At 45.6% G+C, this 21,196-nt stretch overlaps 1 protein-coding gene across 2 annotated transcripts in view; it reads right to left on the bottom strand.

The window, feature by feature from the left end:
- Positions 1 to 21,196, bottom strand: part of ap1b1 (adaptor related protein complex 1 subunit beta 1) — a 124,662-nt gene that overhangs the window by 12,499 nt on the left and 90,967 nt on the right. For both annotated transcript variants that reach the window (XM_072490590.1, XM_072490664.1), the window contains 3 exons: positions 15,157 to 15,302; positions 13,030 to 13,159; positions 4,781 to 4,865 (listed from right to left, as the gene is read on the bottom strand). In XM_072490590.1, the coding sequence (XP_072346691.1) occupies positions 4,781 to 4,865; positions 13,030 to 13,159; positions 15,157 to 15,302 (361 nt within the window). The remainder of the gene's footprint in view (positions 1 to 4,780; positions 4,866 to 13,029; positions 13,160 to 15,156; positions 15,303 to 21,196) is intronic.

The following is a 21,196-nucleotide window of genomic DNA, read 5'->3' as shown; positions in this document are numbered from 1 at the left end:
AACCGAAATGTGGAGGTGTCGGGGGCAACATTGTGGGAAGCGCTAAAAGCAGTGGTCCGAGGAGAGATTATCTTGTTAAAGGCACATCAGGATAGGGAAAGGAGAGAGGAATATGAACAAGAGAGTCGAGGTAGATAGGGAGTATTCGAGGGCGTCCACCACAGAGGGATTGGCGAGGAGGAAAAAATTGCAGGGGCAATTCGATTAGTTGACGACAGGAAGGGCGGTAGGGCAGCTGCAAAGGGCAAGGGGGTGCAGTACGAATATGGGGAGAAGGCGAGTCGAATGTTAGTGCATCAGCTACGAAGGCAGGTCGCGTCCAGGGAAATATTGAAGATATGGACTGGGGCAGGGGATGTGGTGTCGGAACCGGAGAAGATAAACAAGGCATTTAGGGATTATTATAAGGAGCTGTACAGCGGGGTCCCACGGGATGAAGAAGGGGACATAGGACGGTTTTTAGATGAACTGGAGTTTGCACATTTGGAGGAAGAGAGGAGACAGGCGCCAGAGGAGCCCTTGGGCTGAGGGAGGTATTGGACAGTATAAGGGGTATGAAGTTGGGGAAGGCCCCCAGGCCCGATAGTTACCCGGCAGAATTCTATAAGGAGTTTGCGGTGGACCTGGCGCCACATCTCTTGGGGGCGTTTAATGAGACGCTGGAGAAGGGGGAGTTGCCGGAGATGATGATGCAGGCAACAATCTCATTAATACCAAAGAAGGGGAAAGACCCATTGGAATGTGGGTCGTATGTCCATATCGCTGTTAAACATGAATGTGAAAGTGCTGGCTAAGTTGGTGGCGGGAAGGATGTGTCCCGGGGGTGGTTGCAGAGGACCAGACAGATTTCGTGAAGGGCAGGAAGCTTTCTAGTAATATACAGGGGCTGTTAAATGTGGTCATGGCCCCATCGAGAGCTCAGGTATCGGGGGTAGGGGTGTCCATGGACACGGATTTGACCAGGTGGAGTGGCGGTCGGTACCTGTTTGAGGTCTGGGACGGTTTGGGCTGATGTCTGTGGCATGGGCTCACAAAACTTTGAACTGCACAGGGGAACAGGGCAGAGGTGCCCGCTGTCGCCACTGTTGTTTGCGCTAGCGATAGAGCCTCTGGCAATGGCTCTTCGGGGATTGACAGAGTGGCAAGTGATTACGAGGGGACAAAGGGGTGTTGCTATACTTGGATGACCTACTAAGGTATGTTTCGGACCCGCTAGAGAGCATCATGGAGAGTTTTCCCAGTGAATGAGTTGGGTTCGGCGAGCCAACCTAGTGGGGTTGCCATTCAAGGTGGCCAGAGACAGGTTCAGCTACCTGTGGATTCAGGTGGCGAGGGAATGGGCCATGCTACATAAATGGAATCTAACAAAGCTGGTGGAGGAGGTTAGGGAGGATCTGAAGAGGTGGGACACTTTGTACCTAACTCTGGCAGGGAGGGTCCAAGTGGTGAAGATGGACATTCTGCCGAGGTTCCTGTTCATATTCCAGACACTTCTGATCTTTGTACCGAAGGCCTTCTTTCGAAAATTGGATAAGATTATATCAGACATTGTATGGACAGGGACGGTGACAGACAAAAACTTGGCATTTCAAACATAATGTAGGAAAATGTAAAGTTATGCCCTTTGGTAGGAAGAATAAAGGAGTTAAATATTATTTGAATGGAGAAAGACTGCAGAAAGCTGCAGCACAGAGGGATTTGGTGGTCCCAGTGCATAACTCACAAAAAGCTGGCATGCCATTTCAGCAGATGGAATATTGGCCTTTATTTCATAGGGAATGGAGTATAAAAATAAGGAAGCCTTGCTAAAATTATACAAACATTAGTTAGATCACACCTGCAATACTGGAAACAGTGTTGGCCCCTTATCCAAGGAAAGATATATTGGCATTGGAAGCAGTCCAGAGAAGGTTCACTATGTGGACGAATTTCCTTTCGAGGAGAGGTTGGATGGGTTCGGCCTGAACTCATTGAAATTTAGAAGAATGAGAGGCAACCTTATTGAGACATATAGGATTCTCAGGGGGCTTGACAGAGTAGATGCTGAGAGGTTGTTTCCTCTTGTGGGAAAGTGTAAGACCAGAAGGAATAATTTCAAACAGAGATTAGGAGGATTTCTTCTCTCAGAGGGTAGTGAATCTATCAAATTCTTTACCGCAGAAGGCTGTAGAGGTTGGGTCGCTAAGTATGTTCAAGGCTGAGATTGACAGATTTTAAATCAGTAAGGGAATCAACAGTTATGGGGATAAAGCGGGAAAGTGGAGTTGAGGATTATCAGATCAGTCATAATCTCATTGAATGGCAGAGCAGACTCAATGGGCCAAATAGCTGAATTCTGCTCCTACATCTTATAGTCTCAACGTCAATAGTAGGAAATGAATTTGCTTACTGCAAGGAAACGTGTTATCAAGATGTTTTCTTAGATCTCCAATAGGATCTTCAACTGTCCAAGAACAAGAGTTACGATAGACACTTGGGAAAGACTGGAGACCAATCACATCCATACCTCTATCCTGACAATTTTATATTTGGATGAATATGAAATTAGAAATGTAGAATAGGTTATGTTGGGGCTTCAAGGTTTAGCATCAATCCCAGCAACCTGGAATAGAGATTTGTATGAATGGCAGTTCTCCTGGAAAAAAACCCCTTCAGTAAGCTGTCCACAGGAACTCTTCTATAATATAGCTACACTACCAGACTGGCTCATACTTGAAGTTGTATATTTTACATTTTATGCGCACAGCCAAGGTCACAAGAATGAGGGTGAGTATGGTCACAATTTTGACATGCTCAATTTGAAAGAATAAAGTATTAGGCCCAAATGGGTCAAAAAGGAACTAAAGTAGGTTAATTTTCTTTTTAAATCAGAGGGTTGTTAGGAAAGGAAACTAGAAACAATAGTGGAAGCAGAATCCCTGCAGCTTGTTAAAGCAAAATGGATAAAAATATGAAAAAGAAAAATTTAAAAGGGTACGGATAAAGAACAGGGAAATGGGACCAAGTGGAAAGCTGATTCAAAAAGACACCGGAGATTAATAAACTGATGTTCATTATCTGATTCTAACCAAATTTAAAACAAACATACATACATTCAGCAAGGGGCTGGTTTAGCAATGTGGACTAAACAGCTGGCTTGTAATGAAGAACAAGGCTAGCAGCGCGGGTTCAATTCCCGTACCGGCCTCCCAGACCAGGCACCGGAATGTGGCGACCAGGGGCTTTTCACAGTATCTTCATTGAAGCTACTTGTGACAATAAGCGATTATTATTAATCATACAATCCCTACAGTGTAGAAGGAGGCCATTCAGAGCATTGAGTCTGCATCGACCCTCTGAAAGAGCACCCTACCTAGGCCCAATCCCCCACCGTATCCCCGTAACCCCACCTAGGAACAATTTAGCATGGCCAATCTGCCTAACCTACACATTTTGAACATGTCAAATATTGAAAGATATTCAAAAATTTGATTGCAATAACAACAGTGCGGTCAGAGAAAAAGACTTGGAAAGCTGCATAAAGCAGAATGCAATCTTCAAAAGGAATGAACACTTTTGCGTATAGTGTGCTGGTATCCACAGTTTGCGAGACCAGTGGAAGCATGTGCAAGTTGTTGTCTGAACAAATGACTGGTCTAATATTCTGTTGGCTGCACTGACCCTGATTTCAAAGCTTGTTTTTGTCAGACCTCAACTGAAAGGGAATTAGCAACTTTAGTTTTCTGGGAAATGAGGATGTGGCCTTGGGTTTCTGGGTGAAGCGAAACCTGATTGAAACCAGAAAAAGACACAGGGCATAAAAAACTCAGAAGCTGTTGATTGTCCAGCAGTGCAGGTAGACTGTGCAGTGTTGTGTGTGGGCCAGTTTACAGAAAGAAACCTGAAGATAGGATCTTGTAGCAGGGATAAGAAAAGTCAAGTTAAAAGCAATTTCTTATTTTAAAGGGATTCAACTGGAATTCTTTCTGAAGGAGTTTTGAAGGACTTTGGGGCTGAACATGGGGTCTTAAGTGTTGAGGGGACTGCCTGATTAAGTCTGACAGGCCTGTGTAATTCCCGCTCCCCCCACCCCCAAAATCTCCCATCATGTCGGTGACAGCTCCCACTGAACCCACACCCTTAACAGTCCCTGGAATGGCCAAGGAAGTGAAGGAGGATAAGGAGAAGGAATGAGTGGTGAAGAGTGTGTGTCAGGATACCTAGCAGGAGCAGGGAGGATGAAAATGTAATGGGTTTGAGAAAAAGAAAATTGATTACCATGGCTTGAGAGTCCATGCCATACAAATCAGTGATGAAAGGAAGAGACAGAACATCAAGGTGAAGTTGGAGAGAATAGATTGATTGTGATTATATTGGCTGCAATTCACCTCTTTCATTTATTTTGATTTTTGGTTGGATTATTAAAGTAATAAAAATGAAATCCTGTCCATTTGGTTTTCATTGGTATTGTTCTGTAAATTTGATTCTTTTGATTTGTTGGTCTCCACAGGGATCACAACAATAGAACGGGGATAAAATTTTCAAAACAAGATATCAGCAACATGCAACATGAAAGGTACACTGAAATAATGGCCCAGAAATGTGCAAAAATTCAAAACTAGTTTTGCATTCTTTCAGTTTCCACATATCAGATACAGCACACAGAATTCCATGATATACAATCCCAAGTAAACAATCTTTTGTTCCATCTTCAAAAGATCTTTGTAATGTTTGCCACTGGCAATTAAAGCCCTTTTTCAATCTCTTGAGCAACAGTTACAGGATTACTGAAAACACTCACCCATCTTTCCATCTTCCACAAACAACATGTTAATTGGGTACAGGCAACTGAAGTAGAAGACATCAATATTATTCTTTACTGCAACCTGTTGATAAAAGTAAACATTACACTTATGGTAAATAAAGTCTTTTAAATGATAGCGATTTTCCTGTATCATGTGTACTGTCATTGTATAGAAATGCTACACTACATAGATTAGTGATGGGGAACCTAGGCTAGTGAGTGGGCCACATGAGTCGTCCTCCTTCATCTCAGTGGGCTACAAGACTTAAATCAGGCTTTTGCACTAACCATGACCCCCATGAATAAGGTTAAATACACACCAAATATTTCATAAAGGTTATAAAAAATGCTTAATCATTTACATAAAAGAAATAATATCAACTTCAAATGGTAAAAACAAAATAAATATTTTGACTTTGGACGCAGAAGGAGCACACGGCTTTCAGAGTCAAGGTTGTGTGCAATCAGCACGCACCTCACTTCATTTGCCCTTTCTTTATGTGTGGATCATTTCAGTCACACAGGTTTGAAAACAACGGCTGGACATAAATCAACGGAATGTGGCAACCCTGCGCATGGGCAACGGTCAACAAAACGTCTTGTGGGCTGCACTCAGAACCCAGATGGGCTGCATGTGGCCCCTGGGCTGCAGGTTGCCCACCACTGATATAGATGCAGCGCATGGCTATACAATTAATAAGCTCAGACACTATTTATTTTCTCCCAAATTATTTCCTCAAAAGCAGCATTTGGCAGATTCTAATAATTTGTTTTGAATTACAATAATTCTCCTGGAAGAATTCTAAATATAGTTTTACATTAAAGATTCTGTCACAGAAAATGGTTGTGTGAAAAGTGGTTTCGCATCAAGTATGAACCATTAATATTAGAGTAGTTTGAATGGAACTGAAAACAAGCACGACTAAAAATGGTACTTTCATCTTTGAATAAAAATATTCTGCTCTGGGAGTTTACATTACTCAGTTTGGATAACAGTCTATTGTGGGAAACTGTAGCCTCATGCTGCTTACATGAGTGTATTGGGGAATTGGACAGAATATTTTGCCTCTGCCTGGAAATAGCATTTCTAAGAGTTGGGAAGATGATGGGTCAGATTTTGCCAATACAACAGTGATCATAGAATCATAGAATTTAGTGTGCAGGAGGCCATTCGGCCCATTGAGTCTGCACCGGCCCACAGGAAAGAGCACCCTACCCGAGCCCACACCTCCACCATATCCCCATAACCCAGCAACCCCACCTAACCTTTTTTGGACACTAAGGGCAATTTAGCATGGCCAATCCACCTAACCTGCACATCTTTGGACTGTGGGAGGAAACTCACGCAGACACGGGGAGAACATGCAGACTCCGCACAGACAGGTGACCCAAGCCGGGAATCGAACCTGGGACCCTGGAGCTGTGAAGCAACTGTGCTAAGCACTGTGCCACCGTGCTGGCTGTTATTTATACACAAATGGTACAGCAACTTCAGGCAAGGGGTTGAATACTCCAAGGATGCTGTGCAAGTCTGCTGCTCAGCCGTTAACTTTGCAGAAGCGTCATGTCGCTATCTGCCTCACCCTTGAACCGCACTGAATAGGGTGAAGTTCCTATATTTGCAAAGTATATATGAACTAAACTTGTCATGGAAGGTTAAGCATGGCCAGTTCATGTGCAGTAACCGTATTACGAGGGGAGAAGTGCTAGTTACCATCAACCAATCTCACTATCGCTGAAAATTAGCAAGTGTGGGGCTTCATCCCTTTAGGCTTTAATGGAATTAAGCATTTTAAATTTGAAAAATGTCAATTTTCAAAACTTTCTATACTCTCTTCCTCTCTTAATCCAATCTTTGTTTCCCTCTCTATTTTTATTAATTTACCGGATTGGACGGTAAATTCATCCACTTTATAATTCCATCTCAGTACTTATGCAGTTTCCCCCCAATCCTTCAATCTTATTGGTCACTGAGGTACATAGGAGTGATCCCTGATCACTCAGGTTCCAAATACCTGGTTTCCCTCACTTCACTGTTATTTAAAAGCTATTTGCACAAGGACAAGTCTAATGGTAGATGCTGTTAGATACCTTGCAACAGCAAAATCTGACCCATGTCTACTGCATGGGGTAGATTGGTGGGTCCTTCCTTGTCTTCTATTCAGTTTACACCTAGTACAGAAGGACAAGGGTACAGATTCACCAAGATGGTGCAACACGCCCTTCAGTGAATATAACAGCAATTCAGAAACATTGAAAATGCTAGATTGTCATAAGAAAAGTAGCTGTACAGACCCTGCTATTAGGAAACACTACAATTAATAGTTAATCTATTAATCTATTAGACTCTGGATTAATGAAACATGTTAAAAGCAGATCCTTAAGCAGGACAGAGGCTCATCACAAATAATTTGAAATTTTCTGTGTTTCTATCGATGATTCACACACACAGACATGTGGAACTGACGAGTGATTTTTATATTTAATATTTGTAGAAGTTGGCAATTATATGGAGTGGTATTAAAGTTACGGTATAACTTTGTGATCCAGGCAAATGCACTAAGTTGAAGATGTAGGTACGCACTGTTTTTTTTAATCACAACACCAGATACAAAAATGTTAAATACTCGAAGATGTGGCTCCAAGCATAAATTACGGCTGTTGGCCACTAACCATAGGTTGGCATCAAGAGTGATTAGCAATCAACTTAAGCGCTGCTTTCAAAACACTTGAGAGTCAAACAGTCATTCAAGTAAAAGTACCTCTTCGACAAGCATTCAAACTATTAAGGGTATTCTTCGAAACCTAAAGAACATCTGTTGTTTCACAGCTCGAACTTATGATTATAAAGTATCTTCTTTCTTCCTCTCCTCTATGCAGAAGAAATGTGCAAACTAAAATTAATGGGATTGCACAGTTTTTCAACTACATATGGGAGCCACTGAAGGCAAACTCCACAAATAGATCTCTAGCCTGAAACCTTAACTTATGTTGGCATTATAACCTCACTAAAATTATTTTGCTTGCATTTTTTCAATGTTCCAATACTTACGCAATTAATTTGACCTCATTACACACCAAAGCCAAAGCTTTGCCCTCCATTCGAGCAAGACTTGCCTCCGTGCTTTTAGAGGGGTGAAGGCTAAGACATCAGCCTTCCTCCCCTCCTGCAGCCGCGTCCGCCACTCCAAAGATCGCCACCATTGGGCATGGCTCCACTCTAACTCCCAATATCTCAGAAATTGTTTCAAAGAAGAAAACCCAGAACTTAACCAGCTCAGGGCAAGACCAATACATGTGCGCGTGGTTCGTCGATCCCCTTGAACAATGCTCAAATCAACCTCTCCCCCTAGGAAGAATCCACTCATACATGCCGTGGTCAAGTACGCTCTCTGCACTATTTTAAACTGTATAAAACTTCACCTCGTACTCAAGATGAAGTTAAACCAATGCAGAGCCTCGATCGATAACCCCCCCCCCAAAAAAAACCAAACCTAGCTCTTCCTCTCATTTCTCCTTTACTTCAGTTATGTCCGATATCTTCCCTTCCCCTATCTCGTCAAGAGACAACACCTTAAGCATAAGTGAAGGCGCTGGCAACCCAGGAATTGAACAGAGCTCGTTACAAAGTTTTGTACCTGCAAATACCTAAACTTATTCCCTCTCGGAAGTTGAAACTTCTCCACTAACTCCACCAGTTCAGCAAACCTACCCTCCACAAACAAATCCCTAAACCTCTCAACTCCCTCCCTCTTCCAGATCTTATATGCCAAGTCCATCCCAGCCGGTACAAACCTATGGGTACCACAGATCGGCACCAGTAGCGACATAGACCCTCATTTAAAATGCTTTAGAGATGCTATTAACACTGGGCTCGAAGAGAACCTAGCCGAAGAGAAGCAGTAACAAGTGCCTTCAAGCTCGAAACTATACAAGAAGCCTCCTCCATCTACCCCATACCGACTCCGGCTTCCAAAACCTCCCCTGCACTTTCTGAACATTTGCCACCCAGTGATAATACAACAAGTTAGTTAGTGCCAACACCCCCTGCCCCTCGCCTATCCCTCTTCAAGAAAGACCTTTGAACCCAAGGAGGGGTCTTACCCACCAAAACAAAAGTCAAAATGATCTTGTTGAAAAAAGACTTCGGAAGAAAAACTGGAAGACATTTGATTAACAAACAATAACTTCGGTAAAGTGTTTATCTTAATCGTCATGCCGTGGTCAAGTGCACCAAAGACAATAGGAGGGCATCCCACACCTTCTGCCAGCATCCCCCTATCAGACTGGAACTTATGCAACGAGGCCCAATCATGAGCTACCCGTATTTCCAGATACCTAAAACTAGACCTGGCCAGCCAAAACGGCAGCCTCCCCAGATCTGCTCCCATGTCCGGAGGGTTCAGTGGAAAACCTCGCTCTTGCCCACATTCAATCTATATCCGGAGGAGGAACCAAACATCTTAAGGACCCCCATTGGAGAGAGGATACATGACATAACAACAGATTGTCCACATACAGGGACACCCTATATTCCCTACCTCCCCTCTCTATAGCCTTCCACCCAGTCGACTACCTAAGTGCAATGGCCAGCGGCTCAATCAAAGCAAAGAGTAACGGGGAAAGTGGACATCCCTGCCTTGTACCCCTATATAACCAAAAGTACCTCTAATTCAATCCATTGGTATGGGCGCTCACAATGGTTGCCCTATACAAATGAATTTGGTCCAAAGCCAAACCGCCCAAGTACCTCAAAACGATACCCCTCACTCCACCTGGTCAAATGCTTTTTCTGGAGTCCATGGAGATGATTACCTCTGGATCCACCCTGAGGAGGGCAACAATACCACATTCAGCAGTCTCCTAATGTTAGTTAACAACTAACGGCCCTTAACAAAACCCGTCTGATCTTCAGAAATTATCCCCTGCAGGCACCCCTTCAACCAGGCTTCCAGCACCTTATAGCCCGCAACTTTGCATCTGCATTCAAAACAGAGCTGGAACTATATGACCCACACTCAAATAATCTGCACAGTGCAGGAGGAAGCCATTCGGCACATTCACCCAATCCCCCGCACTATTCCTGCAACCCAACCCTAAGGGACAATTTAACATGGCCAATCCATCTAAACAGCACATTTTTGGACTGTGGGAGGAAACCAGAGCACCAGAGGGAACCCACGCAGATACAGGGAGAATGTGTAAACTCCACACAGACAGTCACCGGCGATCAGACGCGAACCCGGGTTCCTGGCGCTGTGAGGCAGCAGTGCTAACGACTGTGCCGCCCTTTGGGATCTTTATCTTTTTTCGAGATCAGGGAGATCGATGCCTGCGCCAGTATGGCTGGTAACAACTCCCGGGACAGAGAATCATTAAACATGTCCAACAGGTGCGGTCCCAACACAGTCACGGACTGTTTATAAAATTCCACAGGGAAACCGTCTGGGCCCAGTGCCTTCCCTGAATGCACTGAACAAATACATTTCAGAATTTCCTCCAAACCAATTGCTTTCAGCTCCTGCAACACTGCCAGCTCCTGTGGCGTTGCCTGGTGCCTCCACTGTTGAGCCAATAACTGGCTAGCCTCATTCCCATACTTGTAAAATGTCCCTCTTGAACGAAGAAGCTGGCTCACAGTCTTCTCCATCGACACTAACTCAAACCCCATCTGTCGCTTCTTCCTCTCCGCGAACGTGCCGTCGTTGGGGCAGCAGGGTATTGACGGTTCACCTGGAGGATGGAATCCACCAACCTCTGCCTCTCCAGCTTACCAGACTTATCTCTATGAGCCTTAAATGAAATTATCTCCACCCCCGATGATCACCTCCAGTGCGAAGGTGAAATCTCCTCATTCTTATTAAAATCCACATTATTTCCAATTGCAGAAGCTATCCTCTCCTAAAATCGCTCGTCTGCAAGCAGCCCCATGTCCAACCTCCACAGGGGTCTCTGAAAGCGGCCTGTCACCAACTTCATACCCCATAGTGTGGGGCATGATCTGATATCACTATCGCTGAGTACCCTGCCCCTAAAATCCTGGAAAGTAAACAACTTCCCCACTACAAGGAAATCAATACATGAGTAGACCCAATGCACATGCGAAAAGAAGGAAAATTCCTTCTCCCTCGGGTATCTAAATCTCCACATGTTCAACCCACCCATCTGCTCCATGAACATTTGCAACTCCTTAGCCACCCCCGATGCTGTAAAGGATTTGGGGCTCGACCTATTTAGCCTGGAGTCTAGCATTCAATTAAAGTCCTCCCCGATAATCAACCGATGAGAGGCAAGCTCACGGATGGCCGCCAACACTCCTTTGATGAATTCCTCACTTGCCTCACCCACCCATTCCACAGCCTTGTCTGATCTCAAACGGTCAGATATGTCTCCAGCAAGAAGATCATGTCCGCCTTCAAACTCTTTAAATAGGCAAACACATGGGACCTTTTAACTGGCCCATTTAACCCCCTCACTTTCCATGTACCTAGCATGATGGGGGCCTTTGGCACCCCTCTACCACGATCAGCCAAATTCCACCAACAAGGAAGTCTGTCAGGGCCCCACCTCGCATTGGCTCCAGGTCCACCCAAGATGGGCTACCCCCCTCAAACCAGTACAACAACAACAAAACTTTCATCATCAGCAGTCTATTCCCCCCCCCCCCCGGTCGAGCATCGAACAAACATGCCACCCAACTACCAACAACCCCCATTCCCCCACCCAAACAAAGAAAATACAACCTCCTAGGCTTGTTACATTAAAAAAAAACAAGAACAGTCCCTCCCCCACTCCAGATTACCAACCGCAGCTTTTCCCCCACACTTTGCTCCTGTTGATTATCAAAACTGCTAGCAGGGTTACCCAAACCTGGGGCAAAATCAAAGTTATACACCCAATGAATCAACAAACAGCCCTCTATCTGAATTCAACTTTAATAACAAACAATCGAGGAAGAAACTCCCCACCTCATACCCAGACCCTCTCCTCTTCCCCAATCCCCCCAGCACTAACAATAATAAACACCAATAATCCATAAAAAAGCCCACGAAATAACAGAATCATTAGAAAAAGCCAACACTCCGATGTTGCCAACAACTTCATTCAATTCTCCCTCAGTCCATGCTTTTTTACAAAGTCATTCGCCTTCTCCGACGTATCGAAATAGTGATCCCTGTCCCTGAACGTGGCCCAAAGGCGAGCCTGGTACATCGCTCCAAACTGCACTTTGCTCTTATAAGGAGCCGCCTTGACCTTATTAAACCCAGCATGCCTTTTTGCCAGTTCTGCCCCAACGTCCTGATAAGATTCTGACGGGATGGCCCTCCCATCTACACTCTCGAGTGTCCGTCACCCACCTAAGGATCTTTTCCTTATCCAAATACCTGTGGAGTTGGACTATGATTGCTTGTGGCGGTTCCCCAGATCCAGGCTTCTGTTGCAACTATCGGCGGGGCCCAGTCTACTTCGTGAGGGTTTGAGAAGACCTCCTCCCCCACCATCTTCACCACACAATCTGTGGCACTCACACCTTCTGTGCCCTCTGGCATGTCCAACGATCCTCAGATTTTGACATCTGGAGCGATTCTCCAGTTCATCGGCCTTGGCCATCAATATCTTCTGCCCCCCCACAAACACCGCCACCTCTGCCTCCAAGGAGGCGATTCGATTCACTATGTTTCGTGACCGTCTCCTCCACCTTCTGAATCGTCGAGCCCTGCGCCTCCAGCCATTGTTGCACCCAGTCCAAAGTTACACGAACGGGTGCCGCCACCACCACCTCAATCGCCTTCACCAGGTCATCAGAGGCTGCTTGCCTCTGTTTCTTTAACTCCTCCGTTAGGAATTCCACCTGCCTCTCAGTTGTCCACCGAGAGGTCAATGATGACACAGGGGCCTCCGCCATTTTCTCAGCTTCTGCCACATGAGGGCCTTCAAGTCAGTCAAGGACCCCTTATTAGACTTGTCCCTCATATTATAATCTTCAGAAATCACATGCCGGAGGAGGAACCAAAACCCTCAAACTGCACCAATTTTCTTCCTAAACAGCACCCGTTAAATGGGTAAAAAAAAAAAAATCCCCAAGCAAGAGCCACCTGATGTGCGACCTTTCACCTCATGGCCGCCACCAGACGTCTCCCCTTCAATTCTTACTGAAATAATGCAGTTTGTGTGTAAATAAGAGAGGGGAAAGAATGGGAGTGATAATTATCTGCAGGTGCCAAAAACCTCAGTTTAACTCAGACCTGTAGGTTGGTGAGGGGATCCATCTTCATAACTGGACCAACTGTATTCAGAGGGAGGGAAGCTTCAATTGTCTGGTTAGGCGCAAGCGGGGCATTGACCTGTAGGGGAGCAGCCGGTGCCATGCCAAAGCTATGAAATAAAGAACCAAGAAAATACAAAGTTACTAAAGCAAAACGTATGCTGCTTTTTTAATCCTCCTCAATGATCTGATGTGGGCTTAAAAATATTGGCATCATACAAGACGGCTTGCAAGTACGTATCTTTCATACATTTATAGAATTGTAGAATGATACAGTACAGGTCATTTAGCCCATCATGCTTGTGCTGGCTATTTGTTGGAGCTATCCAACTAACCCCACTTCACTGTGCTTTCCTCATACCCCTGTAATTATTTTCTCTTCAGATGTTCATCCAATTTGCTTTTGAATCGACTTCCACCACCCTTTCATCGTGAATTCCAGATCACAACAATGTGCTGTGTAAAACACAATCTTTGCGTTGTCTCTAATTCTATATGAACACCTGGAAAATACATGTTTGATGGCAGACGGTGAATGATAATAAAATCGGGCAGTAAAAGGGGCAGCACGGTAGCACAGGAGCAGCAAGGTAGCACAGTGGTTAGCATAGTTGCTTCACAGCTCCAAGGTCCCAAGTTTGATTCCCGGCTTGGGTCACTGTCTGTGCGGAGTTTGCACGTTCTCCCCGTGTCTGCGTGGGTTTCCTCCGGGTGCTCCGGTTTCCTCCCACAGTCCAAAGATGTGCAGGTTAGGTGGATTGGCCATGCTAAATTGCCCTCAGTGTCCAAAAAAGTTGGGTGGGGTTACTGGGTTACGGGGATAAGGTGGAGGTCTGGGCTTAAGTAGGATGCTCTTTCCAAGGGCCGGTGCAGACTCGATGGGCCGAATGGCCTCCTTCTGCATTCTAAATTCTATGGTCTACGAATGGACCGAAAGGTAGAAAATACTTAGTCAGGGAAAAAGGCAGTCTAGAAACATCAATAAAGTAAAATGGACATTTAAGCAGTGAAGGCACTAGCTTCCACAAACAAACACTCTAGAATCTTACTAGTTTACATTGAGCTTTCCCCAGCTGCAGAAAATTTGACAACACCAAATGATTAACTCATCACACAGTCTCTTCAGTCAACTTCTCAGAGACTTGAAGTATCATACATTTGTCAATTTTGGAAGGAGTCATCATCAGAGACTGCTGAAAGTGCTTAAAATCTGCATTCTGAATTATAACATTCCATTAGCCACTTTGAAGTGATAAACAATAATTGCAGTAAAAGTTATTTAACAATTTAAGATTGCATCTAAATACTTATGGATGACTAAATCTTGCTGGTTGATTCATTTGCAAGGGGATTTTCTTTCCGGTTGGGCTATGATATTTCTGAGTTAGACTACTATATTATTCCCCTGATATGCGGTTTTCTAATTCGAAATTAGTCTTCAAGGGACAACACCATTAGCAAATAGGTAAACTCAGAAGTTGAGAGATTGGCCTCTAAAAAGCAATTGAAGAAAGAATTTGACATGTGATCATTTGTGTTTGCTGAGACTAGAAAATGAACTGGACCAGATGCGTAAATACTGTGATACAAGAGCAGGTCAGAGGCTGTGAATTCTGCAATGAGTAGCTCACCTCTCAGGTTTGCGATGCTTAGCAAAACATTATTCACTAGGGCGGGGGTAGGTTTCTTACTGCCAGACAGTTGAGCATTTTCTGGTCACGGTAAACCCTCAGAATGTTGATAGTGGGGGATTCAATGTCAGTAGTGTCACTGAATGTCAAGGAGAGATGGCTAGATTCTCTCTCGTTGGAAATCCCCATTTTTCTTTTTTTAAAAGTATAATTTCTTCAAAGGAAGAATATTGACAACTATTGACAACTCACTGCAATTTAGTTCCTACCATAAATTTTTCAGAAATGCTGCATTATCACAACACATCTTACTTGTTATTTATATTCTAGTCTCAAGAAAGTACATAAATGTGACATTTCCATCACAGGTGGCTTGAATGATGGGAGGGTTTAATGCAAACGTGATAGATAATATTGCAAAATTATCTGCTGCATTAAAAAATGCTGTTTAAACTCCAGTTGAATTCAATTCTCACCTATTTCTGTTAAACTGGATTGCAAAGTCAGTCATTACTTGCATGGCTTTGTTCATCAGAGAGATATCCATATAGATATGGCCCATGCGGCGTGAAAATGTGCCAGAAATCTCAAGACCTTTGGCTTTTGCTGCAGGCAACCAAATCTGGTGGAACAAAAATGTTATGAATTAAAACAGTTTCCTAATGAACCAAGACAAATGGGTTACTATTTCAAAGAATCTTAAATTGTGTTGCATGCCAGCTTTCCAGAAAGCTTAAAGTCATCCTGTCAAAGTGTAAGAAGATAAGTTGTACAGTGCATTTTACCCCCTTTTAAAGGCTGAAATTAGTTTTCTAGAGAAACAAATCAAGCAACACTAAATGCATCTAGGGTTTTGGAAAATTTAGTAAGATTACGATGGGGCTAATTTCAGCTACTATATTTATATTAATTCATATTTATTTATTTATAAATTTAAAGTACCCAATTCATTTTTTCCAATTAAGGGGCAACTTAACGTGGCCAATCCACCTAACTTGCACATTTTTGTGTTGTGGGGGTGAAACCCACGCAAACAAGAGGAGAATGTGCAAACTCCACACGGTCAGTGACCCAGAGCCGTGATTGAACCTGGGACCTCAGTGCCATGAGGCCGCAGTGCTAACCCACTGCGCCACCGTGCTGCCCTCCATAAATTCATACTTAATAATGTTTAATTAGTAAGCCAGTAAGAAGTGCTCAAATAAGTGGCATAATGGTTTGATTAAAAATATGATTACTATAAAATATACTGAATCTCAATAATGTAAAAATTGCTTGCTGCAGAAAACTAGCCTATTTTCAACAGGTCAGCTGGAATGGAAGTCGCAGGGTGGGATCTCCTGACCACTCGCAGCATGTTTCCTGGCGCTGGAGGCAGTTCTCAATTAGCTGTCGGCAAGATCTTTTGATCCCACCGATGTCTACAGCATTTTGCGTGGCACGCCCGTCCCACCGCCGAGAACCACTGTTGGTGAGGCCAGAAGATCCCACCGGTGGTAAGTACTGGAAAATCTTGGTTATATAATTGAAGATGACATGATTATTAGGTCACTATTAAGTGCTCCCTGCTGAAAAGGGACAGTTGTGAATGTCTGGAGGAGAACAAAATTGGATCTGTTGTGATACCCCACAAATCATAAAGCCTATGCTATGAAACACTATCTGAGGAAAGTCATTTAAAGGAAGCTTTTTGGTAGAAATTTAGAGTACCCAATTAATTTTTTCCAATTAAGGGGAAATCTAGCGTGGCTAATCCACCTACCGTGCACATCTTTTGGGTTGTGGGGGCGAAACCCACTCAAATACAGGGAGTGTGTGCAAACTCCACACAGACCGTGACCCAGGGCCGGGATCGAACCTGGGACCTCGACACCGTGTGGCAGCAATGCTACCCACTGGGCGCCACCGTGCTGCCTGTTGTGCGTTTTCGCTACTACTTGGTCTTTTCTGTGGCTCTTTTCCAATTAGGGCTATCCGTGAATTTGCCTTCTTTCTATATTGTCTATGTCCGAATGCTTAGAGTCGCCAGGTATCGAATGATACCACCACAAGTTTCAACCGACTATCGATCAAAGAGCCAAACACCAGTTAGTTAGTTCAAGGGTACTTTATTTACATACAATCAGTCATACAACATAAACACTACTAGTCAACTACACCTTTAACTATAAGAACCTGTACTTAACTTCGGGCACCCGGCTTAGGTCAGGAAACAGCGGCCGCTGTTCAATTCTGGATCTCGAGTTCGAAGTGGTAACTGCTGCTCAGCTGGGCTCATCTGTCTGGTAGTGGGCGTTGAACTCAAACTTGTTTCTGGTGTTGCTGCAGTTGGCAATAGACGTGACCGGGGTACCAAGGCCAAAAGAGAGTGAACATATGGCAAACTCTTCTCTTATACTCCGGGGGGGGGGGGGGTGTTTCGCACTCATTTGGGCGGTCCTTCGATTTGGGCCTTACTAATTTGGTGATCCCTGATCTCTCGGTTCGATTCCTTAGCCAATAAGTGGGCGGGGATCTGGATGGCTGGGCATGTCCCAAGCGGTCATTGACCCCGTTGTTTGCATTTCCCTTGGACAGGGAGTGGCGCCGAAATGTCTGGGACTGTCCCGGTTGCTGGAGTACCAGGCCTTTGTTTTGGGGAAGATGGGCCATCACTTGCTAATCGGCCTGATTAACATGCTAATGGGACGGAGTTTCGATGCCGTCTGGACTTTGCTGACAAATGTGCATTTCAGGCTCTGAGCCTGCCTGATTCTTGGCTTGTCCATTTTACCCATCAGTCTTTGCGAGTTGCTCTGTACCTAGTTGGAAGTGACCATCCCCGATGGCTACACTCTGTCCTCTTGATCCTCAACGTGAAGCGTGAAGGATCACAATACTGGGTCTTCTTTGTTCTCCTGGGATGCCGGGTACCCTTAACCAAGGACAGGTTCTACTCTACGCTGTCCTATGGGTCCAAAAACATTCACCTAATTTCCGTAAACAACACCTGTCTAAGAATCTCTAGGGGGCCATTTAACATTCAGTAAAAGGGGAACCTCTAACTGCCTCTAACTAGACTACACTCATGCTGCTATTTACAATCAAAGAACTTATCTTACAATACAAAAAATATCCGATAGCAACAACACATTTCTGCCTATCACTGACATTCACATACACAGAAAATAAACTTTATTAACAAAAACAACCGCGGACTTTATTAAAGAAAGAAGTTGAGAAGGAGTGTGGGGTTTGCTGGAGTCTGAGGAAAGGGGCTCTAAATGTATATACTGGGGGTCGGGAGGCTCTCCGTCTCCATTTCCGCAATCTAATTGTCTGAATGACACTGTACAATATGGATATGACTAGTAAGGCTTCCATTGTGTAGGAACAGTGAATACCACTTGATGAGGTTTTCACACCATGTGGGGGTATCGGTGGCTGGGTGTGGGTGCGGTGTAGTGTCGGGGCTGGGGGTGTTGTGTTGGGTGGTCGTGTTCGGGGCATGTGTGGTGAGGGGGGTAGAAGTGGGTAACGCGCGCAACTGGACTGTTCCAGCGACGATCATGATGCCAATCATCAGGGTCGTCTTCATCTTGTTTCGGTTTCCCTTCACCGTCGAATGTCGTCGTATATTTTCTATGTTCTATCTCTCTAAGGGAACAAGCATAGTGTCTGTTATCATAGTGTTGTTTAACATCTCGTACGTCCGTCTGTGTCTCCTTAACGTCAATTTTCCCATTATAACCGTCCCCATATGTGACTCCCTCATTTTTATTTTTATAAAACAACCATTTGCGGAGTCAAGACAGCCCAAACAAAATTTTGTGTCACCGCACGAGCACTCTCGCAGCTTGTGGTCGATGAGCTGAGTGGGCGGACAATTTCTCCATCCTCTCCAAACAGCCAAGTGTTTCTTACATGTAAATAGTATGTGGGGGGGATAGCAACCGAAGGGTTGCCGGGAAGGGCAAAAGTAGTGGCATGCTTTAAACCACAGGATTCGAAAAAACCCAGAAAAAGAGTTTCAAAACCAAGTAGTCGAATGGGGTGGTGCATATGATCCGCGCGCGGTAGGGCAAGAATGGATGGGATCCCCGTGTAGGGCGGTGATTAGTGCCGTTGTTCCACTACCCAAGTGACCTTCCAAGAGCAGTACGAATTTGTAACGATATGGATTCCAGACAAACTTGTTTCACTAACTGCCATGTGGCGTCATGCCAGTAATTATGGCTGCATCAAGAACTTTGGTGCAAGGCCGAAAGAATAAACTGTATCAAGAAATTCAGTGAGATCGACACAAATAGTTGAACAAAGAAACAACATTCAACATTTTAAAAAATAACAAATTAAAGAAAGAAAAGCGGGCAGGGAATAGGACACCGTAAATCACATTTGGCATGGGGTGTCACTAGCATATGGAGTCAGTGTAGTGTGACCAAAGAGGGGAAGGACGAGGGAAACAAAAATGAAGTGGTATTGCTGAGGTGTCCCTGCCATGAGAAGTGGTGGGTATGCGCTCACAGTTTGCATGGGGCAGCTGGGACCTTGTAGCTGCTGTGGGTGGTGTTCTCTTTCATATATGGAGGCTAGTCTAGCTGATGGTGGGGGTATCCTGCAATCTCGAGCGAAGTGTCCTGACTGCCCACAGTTGTAACATGACCCCTGGGGCACGTAAGGTGGAGCAGGCTCTCTGGTGTATTGCTCCCTTGGGTATGGCTCCCTGGGTAGGGGGTTGGGCTGTTGGTGTCATTGCTGGTTCGGGGGGGCATTTGTGGGCTGATTCCGTTGCTGTTTTGGGGGGCATTGCATTCTCGGGCGCCATGTCCCTCATGTCCGCAATTGTAGCATTCCTGCGTTTTAGGGTGCTGTGCGTTACTTCTGCCTTCATTTACCCATGCGGGGACTTGGTGTGCCCTTACTGGGTTTATTGTGGCATCTACTCTCTCATGTTCTGTCTTTTTCTGTACCGACTGTTCCCAAGCTCTGGACAATCGTTTCAGAACCCACACTTCATTGTGTGCTGGGTCTGAGGGGTCATAATTGGCGCAAGCCTTCTGTCCTGCCTCTGTGGCGTGGGATACTAACGTACAGGTCCATTTGGCCATATTGTCTGCTGATAAATGGGCACGGGCTAACTCATCAAATACCGCAATGAAATGGATCCAAAGGCGTCCAAGCAAACACTGTTGGATGCTCTCCCTTTTTCTGCCTGCACCGGTTGAGTCCATCTACCGGATCTCCTCGGTTAAACCCTATGGCGTCTAAAATGGCCGTTTTCATTTCTAGGAGGCTACCTCCTCCAACATTTTGTGGGTCGGGAAGGGCTGAACTAACTGAGGGGTCTAAGCACATAACTATGAGCTTAACCTGCTCCGGCTCGTCTAAACCATACATCAGGGTTTGTTGTTTTACGAACTCAAAAAAGTGATGTGGGTCCGATGTGGGGTGGAAAGTATCTATCTTCTCGCGGGCGTCTCGTAACTGGGCGATCGATAATGGGGTCGTGCACATGGGGAAGAGCGAGTTGTTCGTGGTTCACCCAGGGGACCAGGAGAGGGGGATTGGCGAGCTCCCACTAAAAAGGGTGGAGAGGAGCTTCAGATATTTGGGGGGTCCAGGTGGCCAGGAGCTGGGGGGCCCTGCATAGACTTAATTTCACGAGGCTGGTGGACCAAATGGAGGAGGAGTTTAAGAGGTGGGACACGTTGCCACTGTCCCTGGCGGGTAGGGTGCAGTCAGTCAAGATGACGGTGCTCCCAAGGTTTTTGTTCCTGTTCCAGTGCCTCCCCATTCCTATCCCGAAGGCCTCCTTTAGGCTGGTCAACAGGAGCATAACGGGGTTTGTGTGGCGCGAGGGACTCAGAGGGTGGGAAGGGTGTTCCTGGAGCGGAGTAGGGATGGGGGTGGGGGGGCTGGCACTGCCCAACCTCTGTGGATACTACTGGGCCGCCAATGCGGCGATGGTGCGCAAGTGGGTGATGGAGGGGGCTGCATGGAAGCGGCTGGAGACGGTGTCTTGTGAGGGTACGAGTCTGGAGGCGCTGGCAACGGCGCCGCTGCCGCTCCCTCCAATGAGGTATACCACGAGCCCGGTGGTGGCGGCTACCCTCAAAGTCTAGGGGCAATGGAGGCGGCACAGCGGGGAAGTGGGGGCCTCGGTGTGGACCCCGATATGGGGGAACCACCGGTTTGTCCCAGGGAGAATAGATGGAGGGTTTTCGGGGTGGCACAGGGCAGGGATAAGAAGGTTGGGGCTGTTTGTGAATGGGAAGTTCGCGAGCCTAGGTGAGCTGGAGGAGAAGTACGGGCTCCCCCCGGCGAACACCTTTAGGTATCTACAGGTAAGGGCGTTTGCCAGGTGGCAAGTGGTGGAATTCCCGCTGCTGCTGCCACGTACGGTACAGGACAGGGTGCTCTCGGGGGTGTGGGTTGGAGAGGGGAAGATCTCGGCAACATACCGGGTGGTGCAGGAGGAAGAGGAGGCCTCGGTGGAGGAGCTGAAAGGTTAAGTGGGAGAATGAGTTGGGGGAG

The sequence above is a fragment of the Scyliorhinus torazame genome, chromosome 1 (genome assembly GCF_047496885.1).
Source record: "Scyliorhinus torazame isolate Kashiwa2021f chromosome 1, sScyTor2.1, whole genome shotgun sequence".
NCBI classification, from domain to species: domain Eukaryota; kingdom Metazoa; phylum Chordata; class Chondrichthyes; order Carcharhiniformes; family Scyliorhinidae; genus Scyliorhinus; species Scyliorhinus torazame.
Note: the sequence above shows the minus strand (reverse complement) of the source record. Positions and strands in the feature narration are given on the sequence as shown.